The sequence below is a fragment of the Clavelina lepadiformis genome, chromosome 4 (assembly GCF_947623445.1).
Source record: "Clavelina lepadiformis chromosome 4, kaClaLepa1.1, whole genome shotgun sequence".
NCBI classification, from domain to species: Eukaryota; Metazoa; Chordata; class Ascidiacea; order Aplousobranchia; family Clavelinidae; genus Clavelina; species Clavelina lepadiformis.
Window position 1 is genome coordinate 16,321,373 of NC_135243.1, and position 19,070 is coordinate 16,340,442.

General features: G+C 35.6%; 3 protein-coding genes across 3 annotated transcripts; 1 reads left to right on the forward strand and 2 right to left on the reverse strand.

Annotated features, from left to right (window-relative positions):
* The first annotated feature begins 1,029 nt into the window (after positions 1-1,029).
* LOC143452638 (microtubule-associated tyrosine carboxypeptidase 1-like) lies at positions 1,030-5,407 on the forward strand. The gene is made up of 6 exons (XM_076953682.1): positions 1,030-1,845; positions 2,895-3,216; positions 3,725-4,001; positions 4,190-4,325; positions 4,453-4,622; positions 4,781-5,407. Exons 1-6 carry the CDS (start codon positions 1,247-1,249, stop codon positions 5,095-5,097), a joined length of 1,821 nt encoding a protein of 606 aa, XP_076809797.1. The 5' UTR covers positions 1,030-1,246; the 3' UTR covers positions 5,098-5,407.
* On the reverse strand, positions 5,283-12,762 carry LOC143452639 (dynein regulatory complex subunit 3-like). The gene is made up of 11 exons (XM_076953683.1): positions 12,517-12,762; positions 11,022-11,138; positions 9,245-9,411; positions 8,870-9,016; positions 8,684-8,803; positions 8,359-8,469; positions 7,899-8,075; positions 7,563-7,613; positions 7,312-7,463; positions 5,941-6,064; positions 5,283-5,750 (listed from the first exon to the last, which is right to left on the reverse strand). The coding sequence occupies exons 1-11, from the start codon at positions 12,674-12,676 to the stop codon at positions 5,502-5,504; spliced, it is 1,575 nt and encodes a 524-aa protein (XP_076809798.1). The 5' UTR covers positions 12,677-12,762; the 3' UTR covers positions 5,283-5,501.
* A 1,889-nt stretch (positions 12,763-14,651) lies between these two features.
* Positions 14,652-15,978, reverse strand: LOC143453005 (SCAN domain-containing protein 3-like). Its single transcript, XM_076954156.1, has 4 exons — positions 15,760-15,978; positions 15,390-15,665; positions 14,868-15,242; positions 14,652-14,786 (listed from the first exon to the last, which is right to left on the reverse strand). The coding sequence occupies exons 1-4, from the start codon at positions 15,976-15,978 to the stop codon at positions 14,652-14,654; spliced, it is 1,005 nt and encodes a 334-aa protein (XP_076810271.1).
* Between the last annotated feature and the right edge of the window lie 3,092 nt (positions 15,979-19,070).

Sequence of the window (19,070 nt, forward strand, 5' to 3'; positions counted from 1 at the left end):
GAGTATTGTCCGTGACATTTAGGGTATTTTAATGGTTATTGAACAGAAACTGGATTTGGGTAGGATTACTTTTTCGATAATCTTGTCGAGAACTTAGATTTTGTTTTTTTTCGTAGGCTTTGTATTGTTCGATTTGTGTGTGTGTTTGCATAACAGATATGTTTTTATCTATAATACAAGTTTGGAACAAAAATCATAATTCGCCGTTCCTATATGAAAACATTTCACGAATTCATTGGTGGCAAGCGTTGCTTTTGTTACTACGGAAGGTTGCGGCATCATCAGCACCTTCTGATATCCATCAACAAATTATTTACATAATAAAATTGGCAAGCTTTAATAAAATGATAGGTAACTTGTAATATATTTGTAAGTCTGGTTTTCCTGACAATAAAATTACATAATGGTTGAAACATGTGTGGGAATGTGATATCTCTTTTCGAACCAGATGACAGTGTGCTTTTGTCCGCCTTTCCAGCAGGTTCGTATAGTCTTGACTTGCTGATTGACCTCCTGAACTTATGTTTCCATAAATAAAAGCGCGACGCCGGTTGAAAGATTCATTCCTATGCCAATGTCCTTTTAAAGCGTCGTAACAATACAGGGAAACCCGGCGAGAACAAGGCAATTGTCCTTTCGTAACGATTCAGTGCGTCTGGGAATATGTTTGTATAAGGTGTACGACAAACTACTAAAAGTTTACCACATAAGAAGGCCTTTATGTGTTGTAGTTGGATTGAGCTTAGTATGAAATTGCCGACGTCATTATATCGAATTATGAGCGACGATAACTATGCAAGCAAAATATGTTTATTCAGCCACTGGCATTTGGCACAGAGCGAGGTTAACCAATAAGCTTCTGAAAATCGCTTCCGATAGGCGTTATAGCCAGGAAAGGCTTGACTGGAATTAGCAATAAGTGTTCGCTTGACAATTGATGCCCTTGTCGTAGCGCTATTGTTCAGTGTTAAGTACTCGTTAGTGAGTCCTCCGTTTTCTATTTTAGTCATACCTAATATCTACATGAAAATATTTGTTTGCTCAATAGATTTGTTTCCAGATCTTGATTACACACATGGAATTGAATTATTTAACTTTTGCATTACGGTAGTAGACTTTGTTTCGCCTAACTGAGACTGCGGGTGTGATTGAGCTTGGTTCTTAGTTTATGCTGGCGTGCATCGGGGAAGAATATACAACAGTAATGTTTAACTAACTTACGTGTGAAGAAGAGGACGAAATTAACATGGCAAAACGTGTAGACTGGCTTGGAAAGCAACGAAATCTTGGGAACCCAAGGCGAAAGTCTCTCCCTGTTTTGCCAAATTTGCACAATAAAGACACGACTATAGCACAACTAACGCCTACGTATTACCAAAAGACACCTTCAGTAGAAAACTGTAAACTGCCAAACATCGATATGGAGTCAAGCGAAACTGCCATCACTCCAGTTCAGCTTGAGCTCGTACGATCAAGCCTTTTGCAGTATGAAGATGAAACCATGATAGACCCAGGGTTAGAAGAAGCTGAAGGTATTGCTCAAAGTGAAAGTTTTGGTCGGAACTATGTCGATGAGACGGTAGAACTTACGGAGATTTCATCTTTGGGTATCGCGAAGCGTTTGGAGAACCTCAATCTGTGTGGAACCAAACACGTTAATCTTCCAAGTTCGCATGTAACTGTTGGGGAAAAATCAGACATTTCACCTCGTAAAGGTGGTTTCAAACTTCAAGGTAGCCGAGCGACTTGTCAACAACGACCAGCACCACGTACATCTTCCACTGACCGACATTTGTCAACATTGCAATCAAATTCCACAAGCTCTAATAAGACGAAAAAAATTAGGTAAGTAAGCTAATGGAATTTGTTGGCATATCCAGGCGGGTGATGCGATTCTTAAGTTTCAGAAAAAAATCCCGAATAAAATTAGTCTGTTTTAAATGTGGTAATGGAGTAATGGTTCACACTTCAAGCCAAGGTATAAGCTTTGTATTATAATAAACAAACGGTTCAAATTCCGCAAAATGTTACTTGTTTTTGATAAATTTTGCCAAAGAGTTCTGTAATGTTTTCGGAGATTTCCATTAAAATTTAGTTAAGTGACGAGATTTCAGTAGTAAGGAGATGCTTGTAAAGATATTCTAATCAAACAAATACAGCGCTTTTGTTTTGTCCTAACACAAGCTTTCAACGATGAAATAATGGAATCCGACATTGTAACGACCTTTACATCATTTTTCTTACTATGACTGATTTACTATGCCAATCTAGTCAATGTCACAATGCCAGTGCGAATAAAAACGTAATTAAGGGATAAACTTCCTTTGTTACGAGAGGTATTGAGACCGATGTTAAATAATTAGCGAATAATTTGACTTCCCAGCCCTTGCGATGGAACAAAGTGAAAGATCGCGGATGAAACAGGACGTCGATCAACAATGCGTTGAAAGCGATGGATTACACCTGTCCAGGGACCCCACCTGTATACTGTACGAGCATAATGATCAAACTCCCATATATTATTATCAGGGAATCTCCCCAGGGTATCCGCGTCAATTAGTGCGAACAGTGTAGGTATATAGCCTAACAACAATCATAATTTTGCTACTTCTTAAATTTTGTTCAACATTGCGTGCACAAAGCTTCAAAATTATCCTAAAACTGCGTAAAATCTCGAACCTGTCCACAAATCGTATTTTTTGCGTTGGTATTTAAGTTACTAAATTATGCATACACAGTAGCACTAGTTCTGTTTCGGTATGTAAGCCCCCTTTTTCCCTCGCTGGATACACAATAACTTATGTAAATAACTATATTAGCATATTTATTGAAACAGCATTACAGTAATTATATAACTGTCAGGAGTTAAACTTAAACTATATCACACTTTGCAGCGCATCAAGACCAAATATTTTGACTTCGATGGAAGAGCGCATGGTAAGAAATGCTAGATCGAATGCAAAAAATGCAAGATCGCGTCGCTCTATGTCTGCGAAAACTCTCGTTTCCAAGAGTTTAAGACCTAAAACATCAGTCAGTCGATCGCGACGAAATATTTGCCTGCTTACCTGCATTAAGCCCAAAAATCTCGAGGAAGAAAAACGAAAATTTATGAAATCTGGATACACCTACAATCCCCAATTTGAATACGAATATCCAGCCAATCCAAGTGTCCTGGAAAGATATAACAGAGCTTCGACGGAATTCCTTCCCCAGGTAAGTAGTAGCAAGAAGCTCTTCTACAATATTTGCGTTATTTATTGTACTGCTGTAAAGCAACAGAATAAGCCGTAAACTATTTAAAACGCCATCTTTGCACTAAAACATGTGATTATACATCTTGCATGTTATACTGGATTATAATAGATACTGGATAAAACACGTGATTATACTGGACATATAGCGAATAGTCTACGATACTGTAGCCCAAGGCTTCTCAAGCTGTGGGTCGTGACCCGTTTGGGGTCACGAAACAAATTTAATTTTTATAAATTGAATTGTTTTTTGATTATTTTTTATTCGCTTTACTGTTTCCATTACGAGATTCTTTTATTACTGTAGACTACAGTTACACTACTTTTGTGGATTGTGTGCACTTGAATGATTTTAGAAATAGAAATTTCTTTCTAAAATGGGATCGCAGACCCAAACAGTTTGAGAAGCCCTGCTGTAGCCAATATAATTTATGAAAAATATCAGCTGTGCAATAGCTTGTTTGGTCCAGGCAATGTCAATTATGAAGCGAGTACTTGAACGTTACGAAAATTACGAAAAATTTGAATGGGCCACCGGTGGTCAGTTGCTGTCAAAAGTCCAACTTTGGAGCATGATTAGGCGGTATTTGGAAAAAGAGGGATTTTATGGAGATGTGGTAGTAAACATTAGCAATGATCTCATTGCAAGGGCGGCTATGACCATCAACGGGGGACGGCCAACGCTTAGCATCCGAGAAACTGCTGCAAAGAAGCTTTGGGTTGAAGGCCTACTTCGCCACGAAATTGGTATCAGTGTGCTTCCCTTCTGTTTATGAGATATCACTGATATTAATGTTTTGATGATAAATGACGATAAATGTTTAGGCTATATAGCCTACATATCCATAAACATTTAGATCCAAAAATATATTAGGCTAATACCATTGAAAGTGTTGATAACAAAATTAATACATTAGAACCTTTGAATCCTGCAGGAACTCATCATTTGCGTTTCCATAACAACCGATTGCAAATCTGGAATAGTGGCAAAGTTCGCCGTCAGTTGGCTATGAAACCAGCAAATCCTACTGAAGAGGGTTTGGCAAGTTTGCACAGTGTACTCCTTCGAAAGTGGGTTTTACAGAGTTTAAAATAAATCCTCATCAAAAAATTATGAAGTTCTAAGTTATAATTTTAAACTTGTTTTCATAATATCCAAAAGTATATCAAGATATGAAGTTTATCAATGTTGTCTCAGAGATCCATCTTTATGGCGACCTGCAGTTCTATACTATACTGTATATAAAGCCTCAAAAATGTCATTCTGCGAGCTTTTTGAAGAACTAGGTACATTTATGGATAACCCCGAAGTACGTTGGGATTATTGCTTGAGAACTAAGCGTGGGCAGTATGACACTTCAAAGCCAGGTGCATTTGATAACTTATATCACAACAGGCCTTTTTACTGGCCGGAAACGTTAAAAGTCAATGTATAAAACAGAAAAAAATTAAATGTAATATAGAGTTAAATGTTCTCGGTCGCCACAGTAGCGTAAGTAGAGTATTTAATTTTACGATTTTCGCAGGCTGTTTCTGCAAAGATCAGGTCTACCTGACTGGTATACTACAACTTTTACAAGTACGACACACTCTCGATTTTCATTTACTTTGCACTATGGGTAAAGTGTCACATGAAGATATAGAGATGTTGAAACATCATTACAAAGCAGAACACACTAAGATACCAGGGTTTATGAAAGACCTACCTGCCTACAGGAGACGTTTGGATCACATTGTCACAGTAAATGGGCTCGATGAATGGACAGACAACGTTGCCCCAGAAGAGAGAGAAAACTGCAACAATGTAGAAGAATCTGGGGCAGTCACCGTACGAAATTGTTGATTGTAATAACTATCGATTGATGCTGATGTAAACTTTGGTCCTGAAATGGTAATATTGGCTACTGTGGATGTAATAATGTAGCCTAATACTTAAATTAATTTCACTGTTTTGCACTGCTTAAGTTGGTTATTACTTTAAATCGTTTATAATGACTTGCACGAGCCGAATACTGTGTTAACTTGCACTTGTCTTTTTCTTGTTTTATTTATTCTTAAATTACGTGTCGGTGTTATCATACATTGTTTGGTAGGCTAATAGCACACAGAAAAATTACTTTACTACAATAAAATATAGCGAAAAATAAGCCAAAGTATACGCGTGGGATGTTTATTTGGCGCCACGCGTTCATAAAATATAGAAAATTGAAGTACAAAATAAATGCATGTTTTAGCTAGCTCGCAAGGCTATGCACGAACAACTTCAGATAAGTCAAAGGAATCGATTTCGTCACGCAGGTGTTCGACAAAGTTTGAAATTTCAATGACACGCTGCCGGTTTCTCAAACATTCTGCGCGGTGAATGCTTTGCATTAAGCTAGATATCCATCCGGAACTCCTGGTAACTATTTCATCCTCCCGGTTATCAATCTTGACGAGATGAACGTCATGGGAGGCTCCAATTGCGTTCACAATCGTGTCTTTATCCACAAAGAGCTGTTATTTAATCACATTATGCATTTACGGTATGAAGTTTTAACTATTTTCTGTATGACAACTAAAGATAACTTTACACTGAATTTGCAGCTGGTATACACATAGTATGTTAAATGTGCTGCAGAGAAACCAACTGCATATCACAGAAACGGAGGTCTAAATTAATTTTAAACTAAGAGGTTATGCCCACCATGCGAAGATCTTCAGGTAATTCCTCAGACATTTCATTTTTGACGACTTTTTCCAACACAAGCATACACATTTCCAGCAACTTCTCGTTGTGAACATTTTCTAGATCACGCAGCTGACTTATACTGATTATGCAAAAAGTTAAGGAAACTTTCAAAAATGCCAACATACGAGAGTGAAAACGTTGTATTATTTTTTTCAAGCAATCTGTTGTGTGATCCGATTAATTATCCCAGTAGACTCTAGTAGAGGTATGCTAATACGGTTCCATGAAAAGTACAGATTTAACAATGTACCAGGCACAGTTTTATGCAATGTCTTGTTGTCTTGGTCGGACGCCCATATTAAATTTTATCAAAGGAATAAAGTAAAGACAGAAACAAAATGAAAATACAAGCATTACACAATCAAAGGATGGAATAAGACCAACACCGTATTTAGTTAAGTTTGAAAGATATGAGAACTTATTGCTTTGATGGAATTATTCAGGCTATTTTGAACTCATTCCAGTGGTGATACTATTTCGTTCTTCGTAACTTATAAAAACGCATCTCCCCCTGGTCATTGAGTTATTAAATTTAACCATCACAAAAGTTAGTTTATTGCCCTGTGTACAGCTACGACTGTATTTGCTACTCAAAACGAGAAGTAGACTCTAAATGTCACTTTTTACAAAAACGGTTTTACAGGTTACGACTCTTGAGAAGCATCTTCTTAATTGTATCTAGTCAGTATCAGGCGATGGCATCTCCATTACTTTGCCATTTACCATAACATTGCCAAAAATTGTACCTATTTTGTAGTGAGCTGAATATGTCAGTAAAACAGGGTGCTTTTTGTCAAATATGCAGTTTTCACGTGCGGCTGTGCCCCTTGATTATCAGTCTGTAGAGCAGTTGAGTTTTGTTTCCAAACTTATAAAGATCAAGCTGTTAATAAGAAATGTATAAAGCAGAATACTTTGCCTAATATGCCTACTTAACTCAACTTTATCTTAACCCAGGTCAACCGGAACAGGATCTCTTAGGCCATCAGTTTATAAGGGACTCGAGACAAGTGAGAGTGCACCTTCGGGAAGACAAATGGAATGAAATTTGAGTTTTTTTAACAGTCAAATCAAAGTTTTGCAAAGTGAGTAAACATTTCTTGATATAGAAGAGTTTTAGCAAGAGGCTTTAACTAATAATAATTTTCTCAGGGCCCTTGATGATAAAAGTTTCTTCTACCTATGGTTCCAAAAATTCTATTAGCAGCCCTGTATATACAGTTATCTTACCTGAAGGTACTTATTCAAAACACGCTTGCACAAGATGCATTAAATGTATAAACACGGGAATAAAACCTTTAATATACCATATTCCGAAAAGGATACAGTCCTTGAACGTGTTCAACAAACTGTGACATCATGTCAGTGAGGTTTCTTTCAAAATCTTTGATGGTTTCTTCAAGCTGATCAACTAATTGCATTTCAAAGCCCATCACAGTATCCCAGAGTTGACTGACTTCACTGTTATATTCACTCACCTTAAAAGTGAAATGGACCAAATAATCAAAATCAGCCCTTTGGTATATAAAAAGTAAACACGTGCACACCAAATGGAGTTGGAATCTGTAGATACTCACTTTCTGTTCTTGAATGTCTGGATCATTGCTTGTAAGAAGCTCAGAAAACAACTTTTAAAACAAAATAAAAACCTTCCGTGAAACTAGAGCCAAAACTGTGGAACACGTTTTATTATACAGACGATTCGGTCAAACATACAACCATCATCAATGCACTGAGGAGTCAGGTGTGTGGTAAAGTTTATAATAGTGAAGTATGAGAAGGCAAAAATAGGATAAAAGAAAGAATACAATAAACAAATGGCGATAAAGAGATAAGGACAGTGAAAAGAAATATAGGAAGTGACTGCACATCTATGTTGTTGAAGTTTTGTGTTAATTAAGTCAAAAACTGACCTTTTTCTTGTAGTTTTCAAACTTGTCAATATGTTCCGTGGCCATTTTCTTATTTTCGTGTTTTGCATCATCCATACATGAGTTAAATTCCTTTACTTCATGACTCCTTCTATCATACTCTTTCGTACCATATTCGAATATTTTATAACAAAAATCCACAAATTTTTCCCTAAATTCCTACATACATTAAAACAATAAAAATCAAACACTGCCCTAATATTGTATTATATTATTTGCAATAACAGAATTCCACCTAACATTGAACTACGTAAACCCACACAACATATTTTGTCCTAATCAAGAGCATTGGTTGTAATTTACATCATTACATGCCCATCATAACACACACTCACAAATACTCATCTGAACAGGAGTGCTGTCAACTACACAACTTTGCATTCCACCAAAACAGAACATAGCTACAATACTCTATACTGTTGTATTAAATAAAGTATATTACCTTAAGTATATCTTGAATTCCAGGTAGCATTGACAATTTATTGCCCTCTGGATCTTCCTTGTACATTGCATCAAACAAATTTGGACCATTTAAAAATTCCACATAAGCTTCCTGAAAATACAATAAACTTTTTGATATTATTTGGTTGGATAGAAATATTCATAATCATTCATTCTTTGACTGGTCTTAGATGGTATTCTTAAAACATAATAGTAACTTGCAATTGCAAATAACATGCATACAATTCTGGCACAGAAATGTCATGTTATTATGAAGATATTGCAAAGCATTGTTGCAACATTGCTAAAATAAAACTATGACTTGCCTTATGACTTTCCAGCTCCTTAGCTTTTCTTTTCTCTTCCAGCAAAGCAGAGCGAGCTTGTTGTTCATTATGCATCAATTCTCCCAGTTTATTTTCATACAGACTGTGCGCTTTTTGTCTCTAAATTGAAACTGTATGTAAACTTTTAAAAGTAATGAAATAAGCTAAGAGTAACTACTCCATTACCGTTTCCTCATCAATCAGTCGAAAATCGAGGTAGACAAGATGTGAAAGATAAGCAACTGTGAAAAGTTTGTAACCAGGATCTTCACAGACAGGATTTCCCGAAAGGTTTAAAGTACGAAGATTTTGAAATCTACGTAGATAAATCAACTGAAACACAAAATAGAAACATGTCACAAAAATTCAACCTTTGAAAAACTATTACCCCATGCTTTTCCATAACACAGTTGCAGAAAAAAAGTCAAAAATTTACTAATCTATTAAATACATTAATAACATATGCAAAAAGTTAGCAATTAGTAAATGATTTAGCTAATTAATTAACTATGTACAGGATAAGTTAAATATATACTATATTACAAAATCAATTATCATTACATTATCTAGTTGGTTAACTTTGTTGTTGCCTAGAGACAACACATGAAGAGCAGACAAACTATCCATATTTTCCAAGCGAGATATGCGGTTATTAAAAAGTGTCAAATCTTCAAGCTTGCTTAGATGATTCAAGCCTTCTATCACTTCTATGTTGTTGAATGACAAATCTGCAACAGATGATTTTAGCTCTTAAACAAGAAATTGATGATGCACTGCGGTGCAATTAATCAAAAAACATTTAACAGCAGCATATGTACAAGAAGCAATAAAAACACAAAAGTCAGCAATGATATACCAGGGATTCTCAAACTTTTCCATGTTTGGTACTTTTTTCACTACACTCAAACAAAATAAAAAAATTGAAAAATTTATAGCACAAATTTTCATAACCCATAAAACATGTAAGGGCCCAAAATATTATGCTTTTGCCAGCATAGTTTCTTTTGTTTTTCTGTTTGTTTATATTTAGTAAAAGTACTTGAAACATTATTATCAATTTTAAAGAATATCTCAGCAATTATGTACGGAACAGCTAATTAAATTGTGGAATGATCAACCCCCTGGGGCATAAAACCATTCCCAGGTTTGGTCAAATGTATGCTAAAAAATTTCAAAATTTTATCTACCAATAATTCACTTTCATCCTAGTAACCACGACAAAAAGATTTAAAAGTGTACGTTGCCTCTATATTGAACCAAATTTGCTGCAGTAGATAAGTGCATTAGGCTACCTTATCATTTAGGATTCATACCATAACACTAACACCTAAATCAGGGATGTCCAACCTGCGGCCCGCCTGAGATTTTTGTGCGGCCCGTTAGTCAATTTCACTCCAAAAGTATGTACTTTATGTACCCATTTTTCTTGAAATTTAATAGGTTCTGCGGCCCAGTGAATTATTTCAAGTGACAATGCGGCCCACTTTAATAAAAGGTTGGACATCCCTGACCTAAATCATTCAAAATTTTTAATAAATTTGTAGACTAATACAATTTTTTAACAAACTCTTCAATTTCATTCAACACTGTTACCCAAAAGTTCATGATTATCTGAAAACTTTGAAATTATTGGCAAGTTTCTATTTTCAGTCAGCTATCTCGTAGGTTGTGGGAATATTCAAGCATAAGTACATTGCTTTGTTCCCATCACTTAATTTTGACAAACAGGTCAAGTTTAAATCACTGAGTGTTTTTTAAGTTTATATATAGATAATTTTACTCAATAGGCAAGACCAAGACATTTTGGGTCCACGTTCCACCAGGATGGTCCATGTTGTGCTTGATTAATGTGTGAATTCTATAAAGATCGTATCAAATCCGAAGAACTATGTGACTTTGGAAAAGCAAACCCCAGACCACAATACCTTTAAGGATTCATACATACTTTCTAGTCAGCCCACACGATGCGTGACAAAAAGGCAAACTTCTGGCAAAAAATGCATCCATGTGGCTTTTTGTGGCCAAATATGTAACAACTTAATTGATGCTAGGTGTGTAGTTGTGTTTAGGATATGGCTGAATCAATTAAAATCTTGATTCATTATTCATTATAAAAAATCAACATGGCGTTACTGTGAAAATCTTTTCTGCATACCTATAAAACTGCTTTTGCATATCCAAGTTTGAGAACTCCTGTTATATACGGATATCCTGGGATAGTATTTTTCATTGATGCCAAGTAATGTTATACAAGTAAAAATATTGAAAATATATAATATGAAGACTATCATATAACATGAATAAACTCAGTAAGAATATTATTTTTCATTACACGAACCCAGCCATCTTAGATTTACTAACGCATCCAAGCCTTCAATCTTCTCAATAATGTTGTTGTCTAACTGCAGCTTTGTTAACTCCTTAAATTGCCAGAGATTGTCTATCTTTAAGATATCTGATGAATAAAACCCAAACATTTCTCTTAACATAATGCTTACTGAATACACAATAAAGCCTCATAGAAAGCAATTTATTGGTTTCTTCCACATTAATAGTTACAAACCATATGCCTAAATTTTATGACACAAAATAATACAAAAATACTATTGAACAAACAGCGCTGCAATCAAGGAATATTCTAAGGTAACCCATGAACAACATCATAACCTTGAACAGAAATTGACTCCTTAAAAGTGAAAAAAAGCATTTCAAACATATAATTTTTTTGATGAAATGTTGGTAGTGAAGAGTTCTAAGTGGTTTATCTTTGAAGTGTAATAAAATAATGGGGTTTCTAATAACTGGTTGTGACTCCTAAGTGTTCTTCCAGGTAGCACTATTTAATTGTGTCAAAAACGTCAAACTGGGTATATTTGGCTGGACTATAAAACATGTATTTGGCAACTGAGTTAGTTTAATACACATACGACCGTCTGTGACGGTGTCATCAGTAGAATGTGTTAGCTGGTCAGCATGGTCAGTGACCTTTGGCAGCTGACCTTGACGTACAGACAAAGCGATGAGAAAACATGTCAATAACAGGCAAAAAGTACAATTAATAACGTCATACACAAATTTATATTTTTATGTGGCTCTGTGGTGCCAACTGCCGCCACAGTACCCTCATAAATAACAAACAAATCTATTGTATTATGACTACTATGGGTTTAGTAGCCGTGCTAGTTGTTACAACCAATTATTACCTTAATTATATTTGAGTACATTTTAAGCTTTTTCGGCTTTGCAATTTTTCATGTTCATTGGCGCATGCTAAAAACAACTGGCTTGATTTTTTCGTCACCACTGCGCTTTTGACGAAAAATAAAATGATTGATATGTGGTGCATAATGTTAACTGAAAATATAATAACTAGAAGTTCTAACTCCCCATAACTCCTCGAGAAGGCTGGCTGTTCTTCCAAGAAGCACACAGAATTAACGCCAACTAAAAGTGTAACTTAGACGTTCGGCAAATCAGAAACTATAAAACAACCTTCTCTGTAACGCGTATACATGAAACTAACTGATGAAATCGAACACAATTAAGAACATGGAAGGTCACACATAAGTAAAAATTAAAAGTACAAGTCAAACTTTATCTTTAAAAAAACAAATAAATTTAGGCGTGGGATATTTGTGCTGCACTGATCGCAACAGATACTATACTAATCACCTAATTTATTATTATTATTCAGCATGCTGCTATGGAAAGGTGCAGAAAAAGGAATAAAATAATCTAGGAGAAAAGGTTGGAATGAGGCTAATTCTTAAATATATACCAGAAACCCAAGTCTATGAAAACTACACTACAATTGAAAACTTAATAAACCATACTTCGAAAATCCAAACGTAACGATAAAACATCCCAATAATCAATTCCTTCTTGTTTAGCAATTCGTCCAGCTTCATCTTTTGGACCTTGTTCTTCTACAGCTTTTTTTAACATTTCATCGTCAACCACAGCAGGTTCGACGGTGTCATAGAGCCTACTCATTTTTGCGCTATCTAGGTCAAACTTTTTTTCAGGCCTATGTTTAGGCAAAAACAACTCAAATTTATCCTATACGAAAATGGAAAATGCAAGTATTAGAATATTGGTTTTGAAATAGGTTAACTTAAGCTAACCTAAGTAATGAATTTTTTTAGGCCTAGTATTATTATTATTGAAGAAAAGTTGTTGTAGACTAGTTTAAATTGGGAAAGTGCTGCCATAACTAGCCTAATCTGTAAGTACCTTGTGAAGGACGAGGTAGTGGCCAGCCCATGCACTGGTGGGCTAGCCTAGCAGCAGCTTAGACTCTATTCTTATAAAAGTAAAAGAAAGCAAGAGAATTTTATTTCGCTAATCGAATGATAAATAAATTACAGAAATTAACCAAAATTAACAGGTTGCTTAGCGTGGGGAGGCGAAGTCCTTGCGGTCATCGAAGTTTCCAGTCCCAGCCACCATGCCTCAGAGAAATACCATAATGTGACAGATGGCCAGTTATGCTCTACGTTATTTGCTCTTAGGTTGTCCATGTAGGACTTATGCAAGAAAAAAAAAAGATATTGATTTGCAACAACTCTCCTGTGAATGGAAATGGGTGTTTTAGCTGGTTGGTTGTCATGGTTTATTTTGACTTGAACTCATTGCCGTGACACATAGAAATAAAATTTTATTTTGAATTAGCCAAATGTTGTGGTTGCAGTAGGGGAGTCGATCCTCAGAAATGTAACATATTCAACATTTATTTAAATGTTTCGACAATTTCAAAAAAATTTCTTAAAAATCTTCATTTACATTTAAGTATGGTATCAGAATATTGAACGTGTCTTAAGGAATGGAACATTTGGTATCATAATCTTCATCCTCGTACTGAGGAAAGATTTGCATGACTTTAATTTGGAGATGATTTCTTATTGCTCGCGCACAAGTAATTGAGCTCTTGTGTGCAATTTAAGACTGACACACACAAAGCCTTGCTCAAAAAAATAACAATGGAAACGCCACTGGGTATCGATCACGGGTCATATATTTGTGCGCCCGGTGCTCTAACCAACCCGCCACCGAGTAGACAAAAAATGTGATTACCGATTTTTCAATGTGACATAGTAAATGTAACGATAATCAAACGCTAGCTAATCAAAAGTCAGGGTCGGATTTAGGGCATCCCCAAAGCTGACACCACTTTGCAAAAATGTCTGTGTAAATTGCCTTACTTTAGTTAGGTATGAACATATATATATATATATAGTAGTAATTAGTAATATATCATATATATTACTGACTGATTACGGCTGAGGCTATGCTGTATGCTATTGCAGAATAGACATCTTTCCCCAGACCGGTCTTTGAAGTTGTACCAGAGACATAGTGCGCTCCGTATGGGTTACGATATAGGACAGGTACTTCAAGGGTCTTCAACCTTTTTTGTGAAATCACCCCCTTTCAGAGTTCTGGGTCAAAATCGCCCTTATGATTATTTTTCTACGAATGCATTTACTTCTTGCGATATACAATATGCTTTGAAGTTATCACAAAAAAGAAAGAACAATCAGAAACAAGTACATTTTATTCAGATAACAGCATGTTGGAGCTAACGCGACCCCTGTGCCTGGTGTTTTTTGCAAGATTAGTAAACGCTGGTTGCAAGCTAGAAAGCTTAAGTCGTATTGCATTTCTCCCGGTGTTGTTCATATCGAGACGATTGCGATATTTATTACGCATGTGCAATACTTCACTAAAACCTTGCTCGACAATATATGTCGAAGGAAAAGTCAATAATAATAATTTGACTTTCTCCCACAGTTCGGGGAAACGACCACTGCACATGACCCAAAAACCTGCCCATCCATGTGTGTTAAAAATGACACGGGCTTCTTCATCACTTTGCATGTCTAAAAAAAAGTTCTTGTATGGTCAGATTGCATTCGCTTTCCGGCATGCTGGTTGCGAATGGTTCTATAATCCAAGGGAAAATTTCTAGCTAAAGACGACCTTTAAATCGAACTTTCATGTCTTGTCGAACAGCTTTCATGTGTTCAGAGTCTGCTGATAAAGCTTCAGTTTGATAATTAGGCCACATATAATGGTTTTGCATTGAACCAACGTAACATTTTTCCTTTACAGTTTATTTGTTGTACTGTTAACTTTCTCAAAAAAAATCTGCCAAATAACTGGTATCTTGCCGGCATGAAATTACATCTTTAGCAAGAGCAGGTTCTTTTCCAAAAAATTCCACCAGACTGTCATGAAGTTCGCTGTATTGAACAAGAGATTCGCCCTTTGACAACCAACGAACTTCCATATGAAGCAGGAGACGATCAAATTCTTCATCATTTTCTTTGCATAGCTTCCGAAACAATCGACTATTCTTAGCGTTTGCTTTTATTTTATTAATTACTTTGACAGCAACATTCATAGATTCTTGTGGAGGTAAACTAAGACGTTTTGCTACCAAATGTTGACGGTGTATCACACAATGGATAGTAAATAGATGAGGGACTTTCTGCCGAAGTAAAGATAAAAATCCGCGATATCTGCGTACGCATTGATAGGGCACCGTCGGTAGCGCATGCTAACATATTCACCACAGGGATAGATTTGTCTTGCAAATACGCTATTAAAGTTTGATATAAGTTATTGTTTGACCTTTAGTGTCTGTTTCCAGATACTTGCACAATAAAAGCTCCTCCATAACTTTTCCACGAGGTATCTATCTGACATAAGCCATAAGAAGTGCATTATTGTCTGATGTTGTCGTTTCATGCAATTGTACGCTGAAAGAAGTTTTTCGAAGCAATTCACAATGTTGCTCTTCAGTGTTCTCGCTCATTTCATCAACTCTTCGTTTTACGGTAGTAACACTCAGCGGAATAGCTTGAACTATTGGTGCAGGATCTCGCTCCATAACGATAGAAATTATTTCTTTAACAGCGGGCACTACCAATCTTTCTCCCACAGTAAATGGTAGGCCTTCTTTTGCAATTAACCAAGATACCTTGTAGGAAGCAATCAAACCTTTGACATTTTGGCACGTTTTTTTGGGCAAAAACGTTTCTAATGGAACTTCGAGCTTGACTCTTTTTCAAAACCTGAAAAAACTCCATTGATTTGTTTGCTTTCTCCAGATGAATTCTGCGTAAGTGATCTTGCAACTTGGACGGCTTCATTGACTCATTTGTGAGAAGTTTCTTACATAAGAGACACATAGGAAGTAACGTAGTTGATGGAGATGGCACAAATCCAAACTTAATATATTCCACAAGATATGAACGGCACTTAATCTTATTTTGTTTGCTATTGGTAGCCATTACTTTTCTTAATGAAATCACAGATAATAAAATATAATATCAACCTAAAACGTAAGTCAAATTACTGCTCTGGTTTCAGTATAATTCTCAACAATGCATAAACCTGAATTAATAGGTGGGCACCGCTAACGTAGTAGTTAAAACCGTCGCTATGACGACGTTCAGCCGATGCTGTGCTCTCAGGTAGCGTTGATAATGTATATTTGCTTTATTTCACAATCAATATAGCTAACGTTTCCTATTTTTCTGTATGTACTGCTTGTTCTGTGGATTTGTAGTTGATAACTTTAGGTCAACTTCAGACATATTTCTCTCCTTAAAAATTCTTCAATACGCCCCTGAATAACTCATCAATTTTGAAACCGATTAATCAATCTGGAAATCTGATAAATTTCACTTTTGATGCTTTTCATTATTACTTCAGACAAACACGAGAAATTACAACAATATTACTGATCATAAGAAAGGATTTTAAGAACCCAATTGCCATCAAAGCGCATCTCTCTACACTACAAGATCATTACATTACATTACATTACATTACAAGAGACTGTTCTTAGAGCTGTTATCTATCTATTCATTTAAACTCGCTCATGTTTTCCCTCTGAAATCATGTCATATGCTACGGTACATGCAGGATAGGTGTTAATTCTAACAACCTGATCTTTAATGAAAGGAAATAAGTGTCAAACAACAGCGCCTATTTTGAGAATGACAATGCGATTATTATGGGGTCAATTGTGCAGATAAATATGCTTACCAATTAAGTTGTCAATCACACAGGGGTTATTTCGAATTCGACGAGTTCGTAATGCAATGTAGTTAACATGTTTAAAAAATAGGATGGCAATTCATTAGGTTATCTTAGTACAATGAGTTCAAAAGTGCAAGGTGAATAACATGTTTCCGAAACAGGTTGTCAATCAACTATTCTTCGATTGGATAAAGATTGTGTCGAGAACTCAGAATGAACTTATGGCAAGTAGGCTATGATGTTATGCAATAACAGAGTTGTAGATAGCAGATACATAATTATAACATCACAACTTGGAAGACAATGGAAATCGCGTCTTCCGCCCCCTTAGAAAATAAAATAGCCCACCTACTTCACAAGTTGTCACAATTGCCCCCTTGATAGACAATATCGCTCCCGTTGAATAACCCTGATGCACTTGAATATGTTATTTTTGGCATGGCATGATTTTCTCTTAACTTAAATTTTATTTTCATATTCCAAGTTTACGTAACTTTATTTTAAAGTAACTAACTTGTTTTTTTGTCATTAAATCATAAGAATTGGGAAGGTAAAGAAGGATGCTTACGGAAACACCATAAAAAACATTCTTGCTAACAAAAATTGATGGACTGGGAAAAGCGACGAAAAAGTCTAAGGCTTACAACTTGCAGTATTTAATTTTAATGATATGGTTCTTTTCATTCAGTTGATATAACTTAGGTTTTCACCGCCAGAAATAATATAAAAACAATAACTAAGTTAATCCATTTCCATTATTACATGTTGCGGTATTGTTTTCCATCTTTTTGTATTTAAATCAGCAGCATTTTCAATTTTGAACTTAGTTTTTAAACTCTCGAAAAACGAACGAAAACGAAAAAACGTTTTTGTGTAGTACAGTAATGCCGATATGCTTCGCATTTTTTCTGTTCCATCGGTTTGTAACGGTTTCTTACATTATACTTGAAACTCAAGCGATGTGCAATCATCGCCGATTTTAAGTCGTGCAAAGACTTTCCTCAGTCAAAAAGGTTGTGAATTGTGATACCTTACCATAGTTAATGTACTTTGGTTTTCGCTTTCCATATTTAATGGGAATCGCGAAAAATATACGATGCCCGCCAAAATACCTGTATTTATTTCGACCAATTTAAACAAGTAGAGCTTAAAGTTAAACAATGAAAACTTTTTTCGCATGGCCAACGTTAACCATAGACTACAGCTACATATTTGTTAATTTTGCTTTACAAGCACAGGTAGTTTGCACGTGACCGAATCAGGTTTTTTACATCTATGGTGGAAACACTTGCAAGTTATGACGTTACCTCTTTAAGGTCTTTATTCCACCGTTTTGATTTTAGGTTATGACGCTAGGCCCAATGTAGTGTAGTATGGCAAGGCGTTCCCGGATTTGGCACGAAGTGCTGTGCTTCTATTCTCAAGCGTAGACGGTTTTTACTGTAAAAGTAATATAAAAGTTTAAACGTTGCGGTAATAGTGTACAGCAATAATTGTCAGACTTCTGAATACGGTAACCGTACCCGTATAACTGTATAACCGATACAGTAAGGTAATTGTATTGCATAATGGATTGACCTTTCGAGAAAAACTTTTGAGTTAATAGAAAAGAAATTATTACGTAATACAGTAATTTCTCAATCCTCAACGTTGATATGGGAGTGCAAAAGTAAAGGACACCCATGCGTTTACCCATGATGCTTAAAAATTTGAAAAATAGAAAAGGCTGCCACTATTTCACCGAAAAAATTGTGTGTTCGAATATACTTTTCACAGTTTCTTGTTAATATAACTTAAATGTTATAACAGTAACCTAAATCTACCTTCTAGTTTAAATCTAACTCCTATAAAACCTTAAATAGCTAAAAATAACTTTAAGCCTGCCATTTACCTTTTGATTCTCCTAACCTGATCTTCAACAACAAGTTGTGTGACGTACTTAACGGTGAAATAGTCACTTTTGATGCTTTTCAATATTACTTCAGACAAACACGAGAAATTACAACAATATTACTGTTCATAAGAAAGGATTTTAAGAACCCAATTGCCATCAAAGCGCATCTCTCTACACTACAAGATCATTACATTACATTACAAGAGACTGTTCTTAGAGCTGTTATCTATCTATTCATTTAAACTCGCTCATGTTTTCCCTCTGAAATCATGGCATATGCTACGGTACAAGCAGGATAGGTGTTAATTCTAACAACCTGATCTTTAATGAAAGGAAATAAGTGTCAAACAACAGCGTCTATTTTGAGAATGACAATGCGATTATTATGGGGTTAATTGTGCAGATAAATATGCTTACCAATTAAGTTGTCAATCACACAGGGGT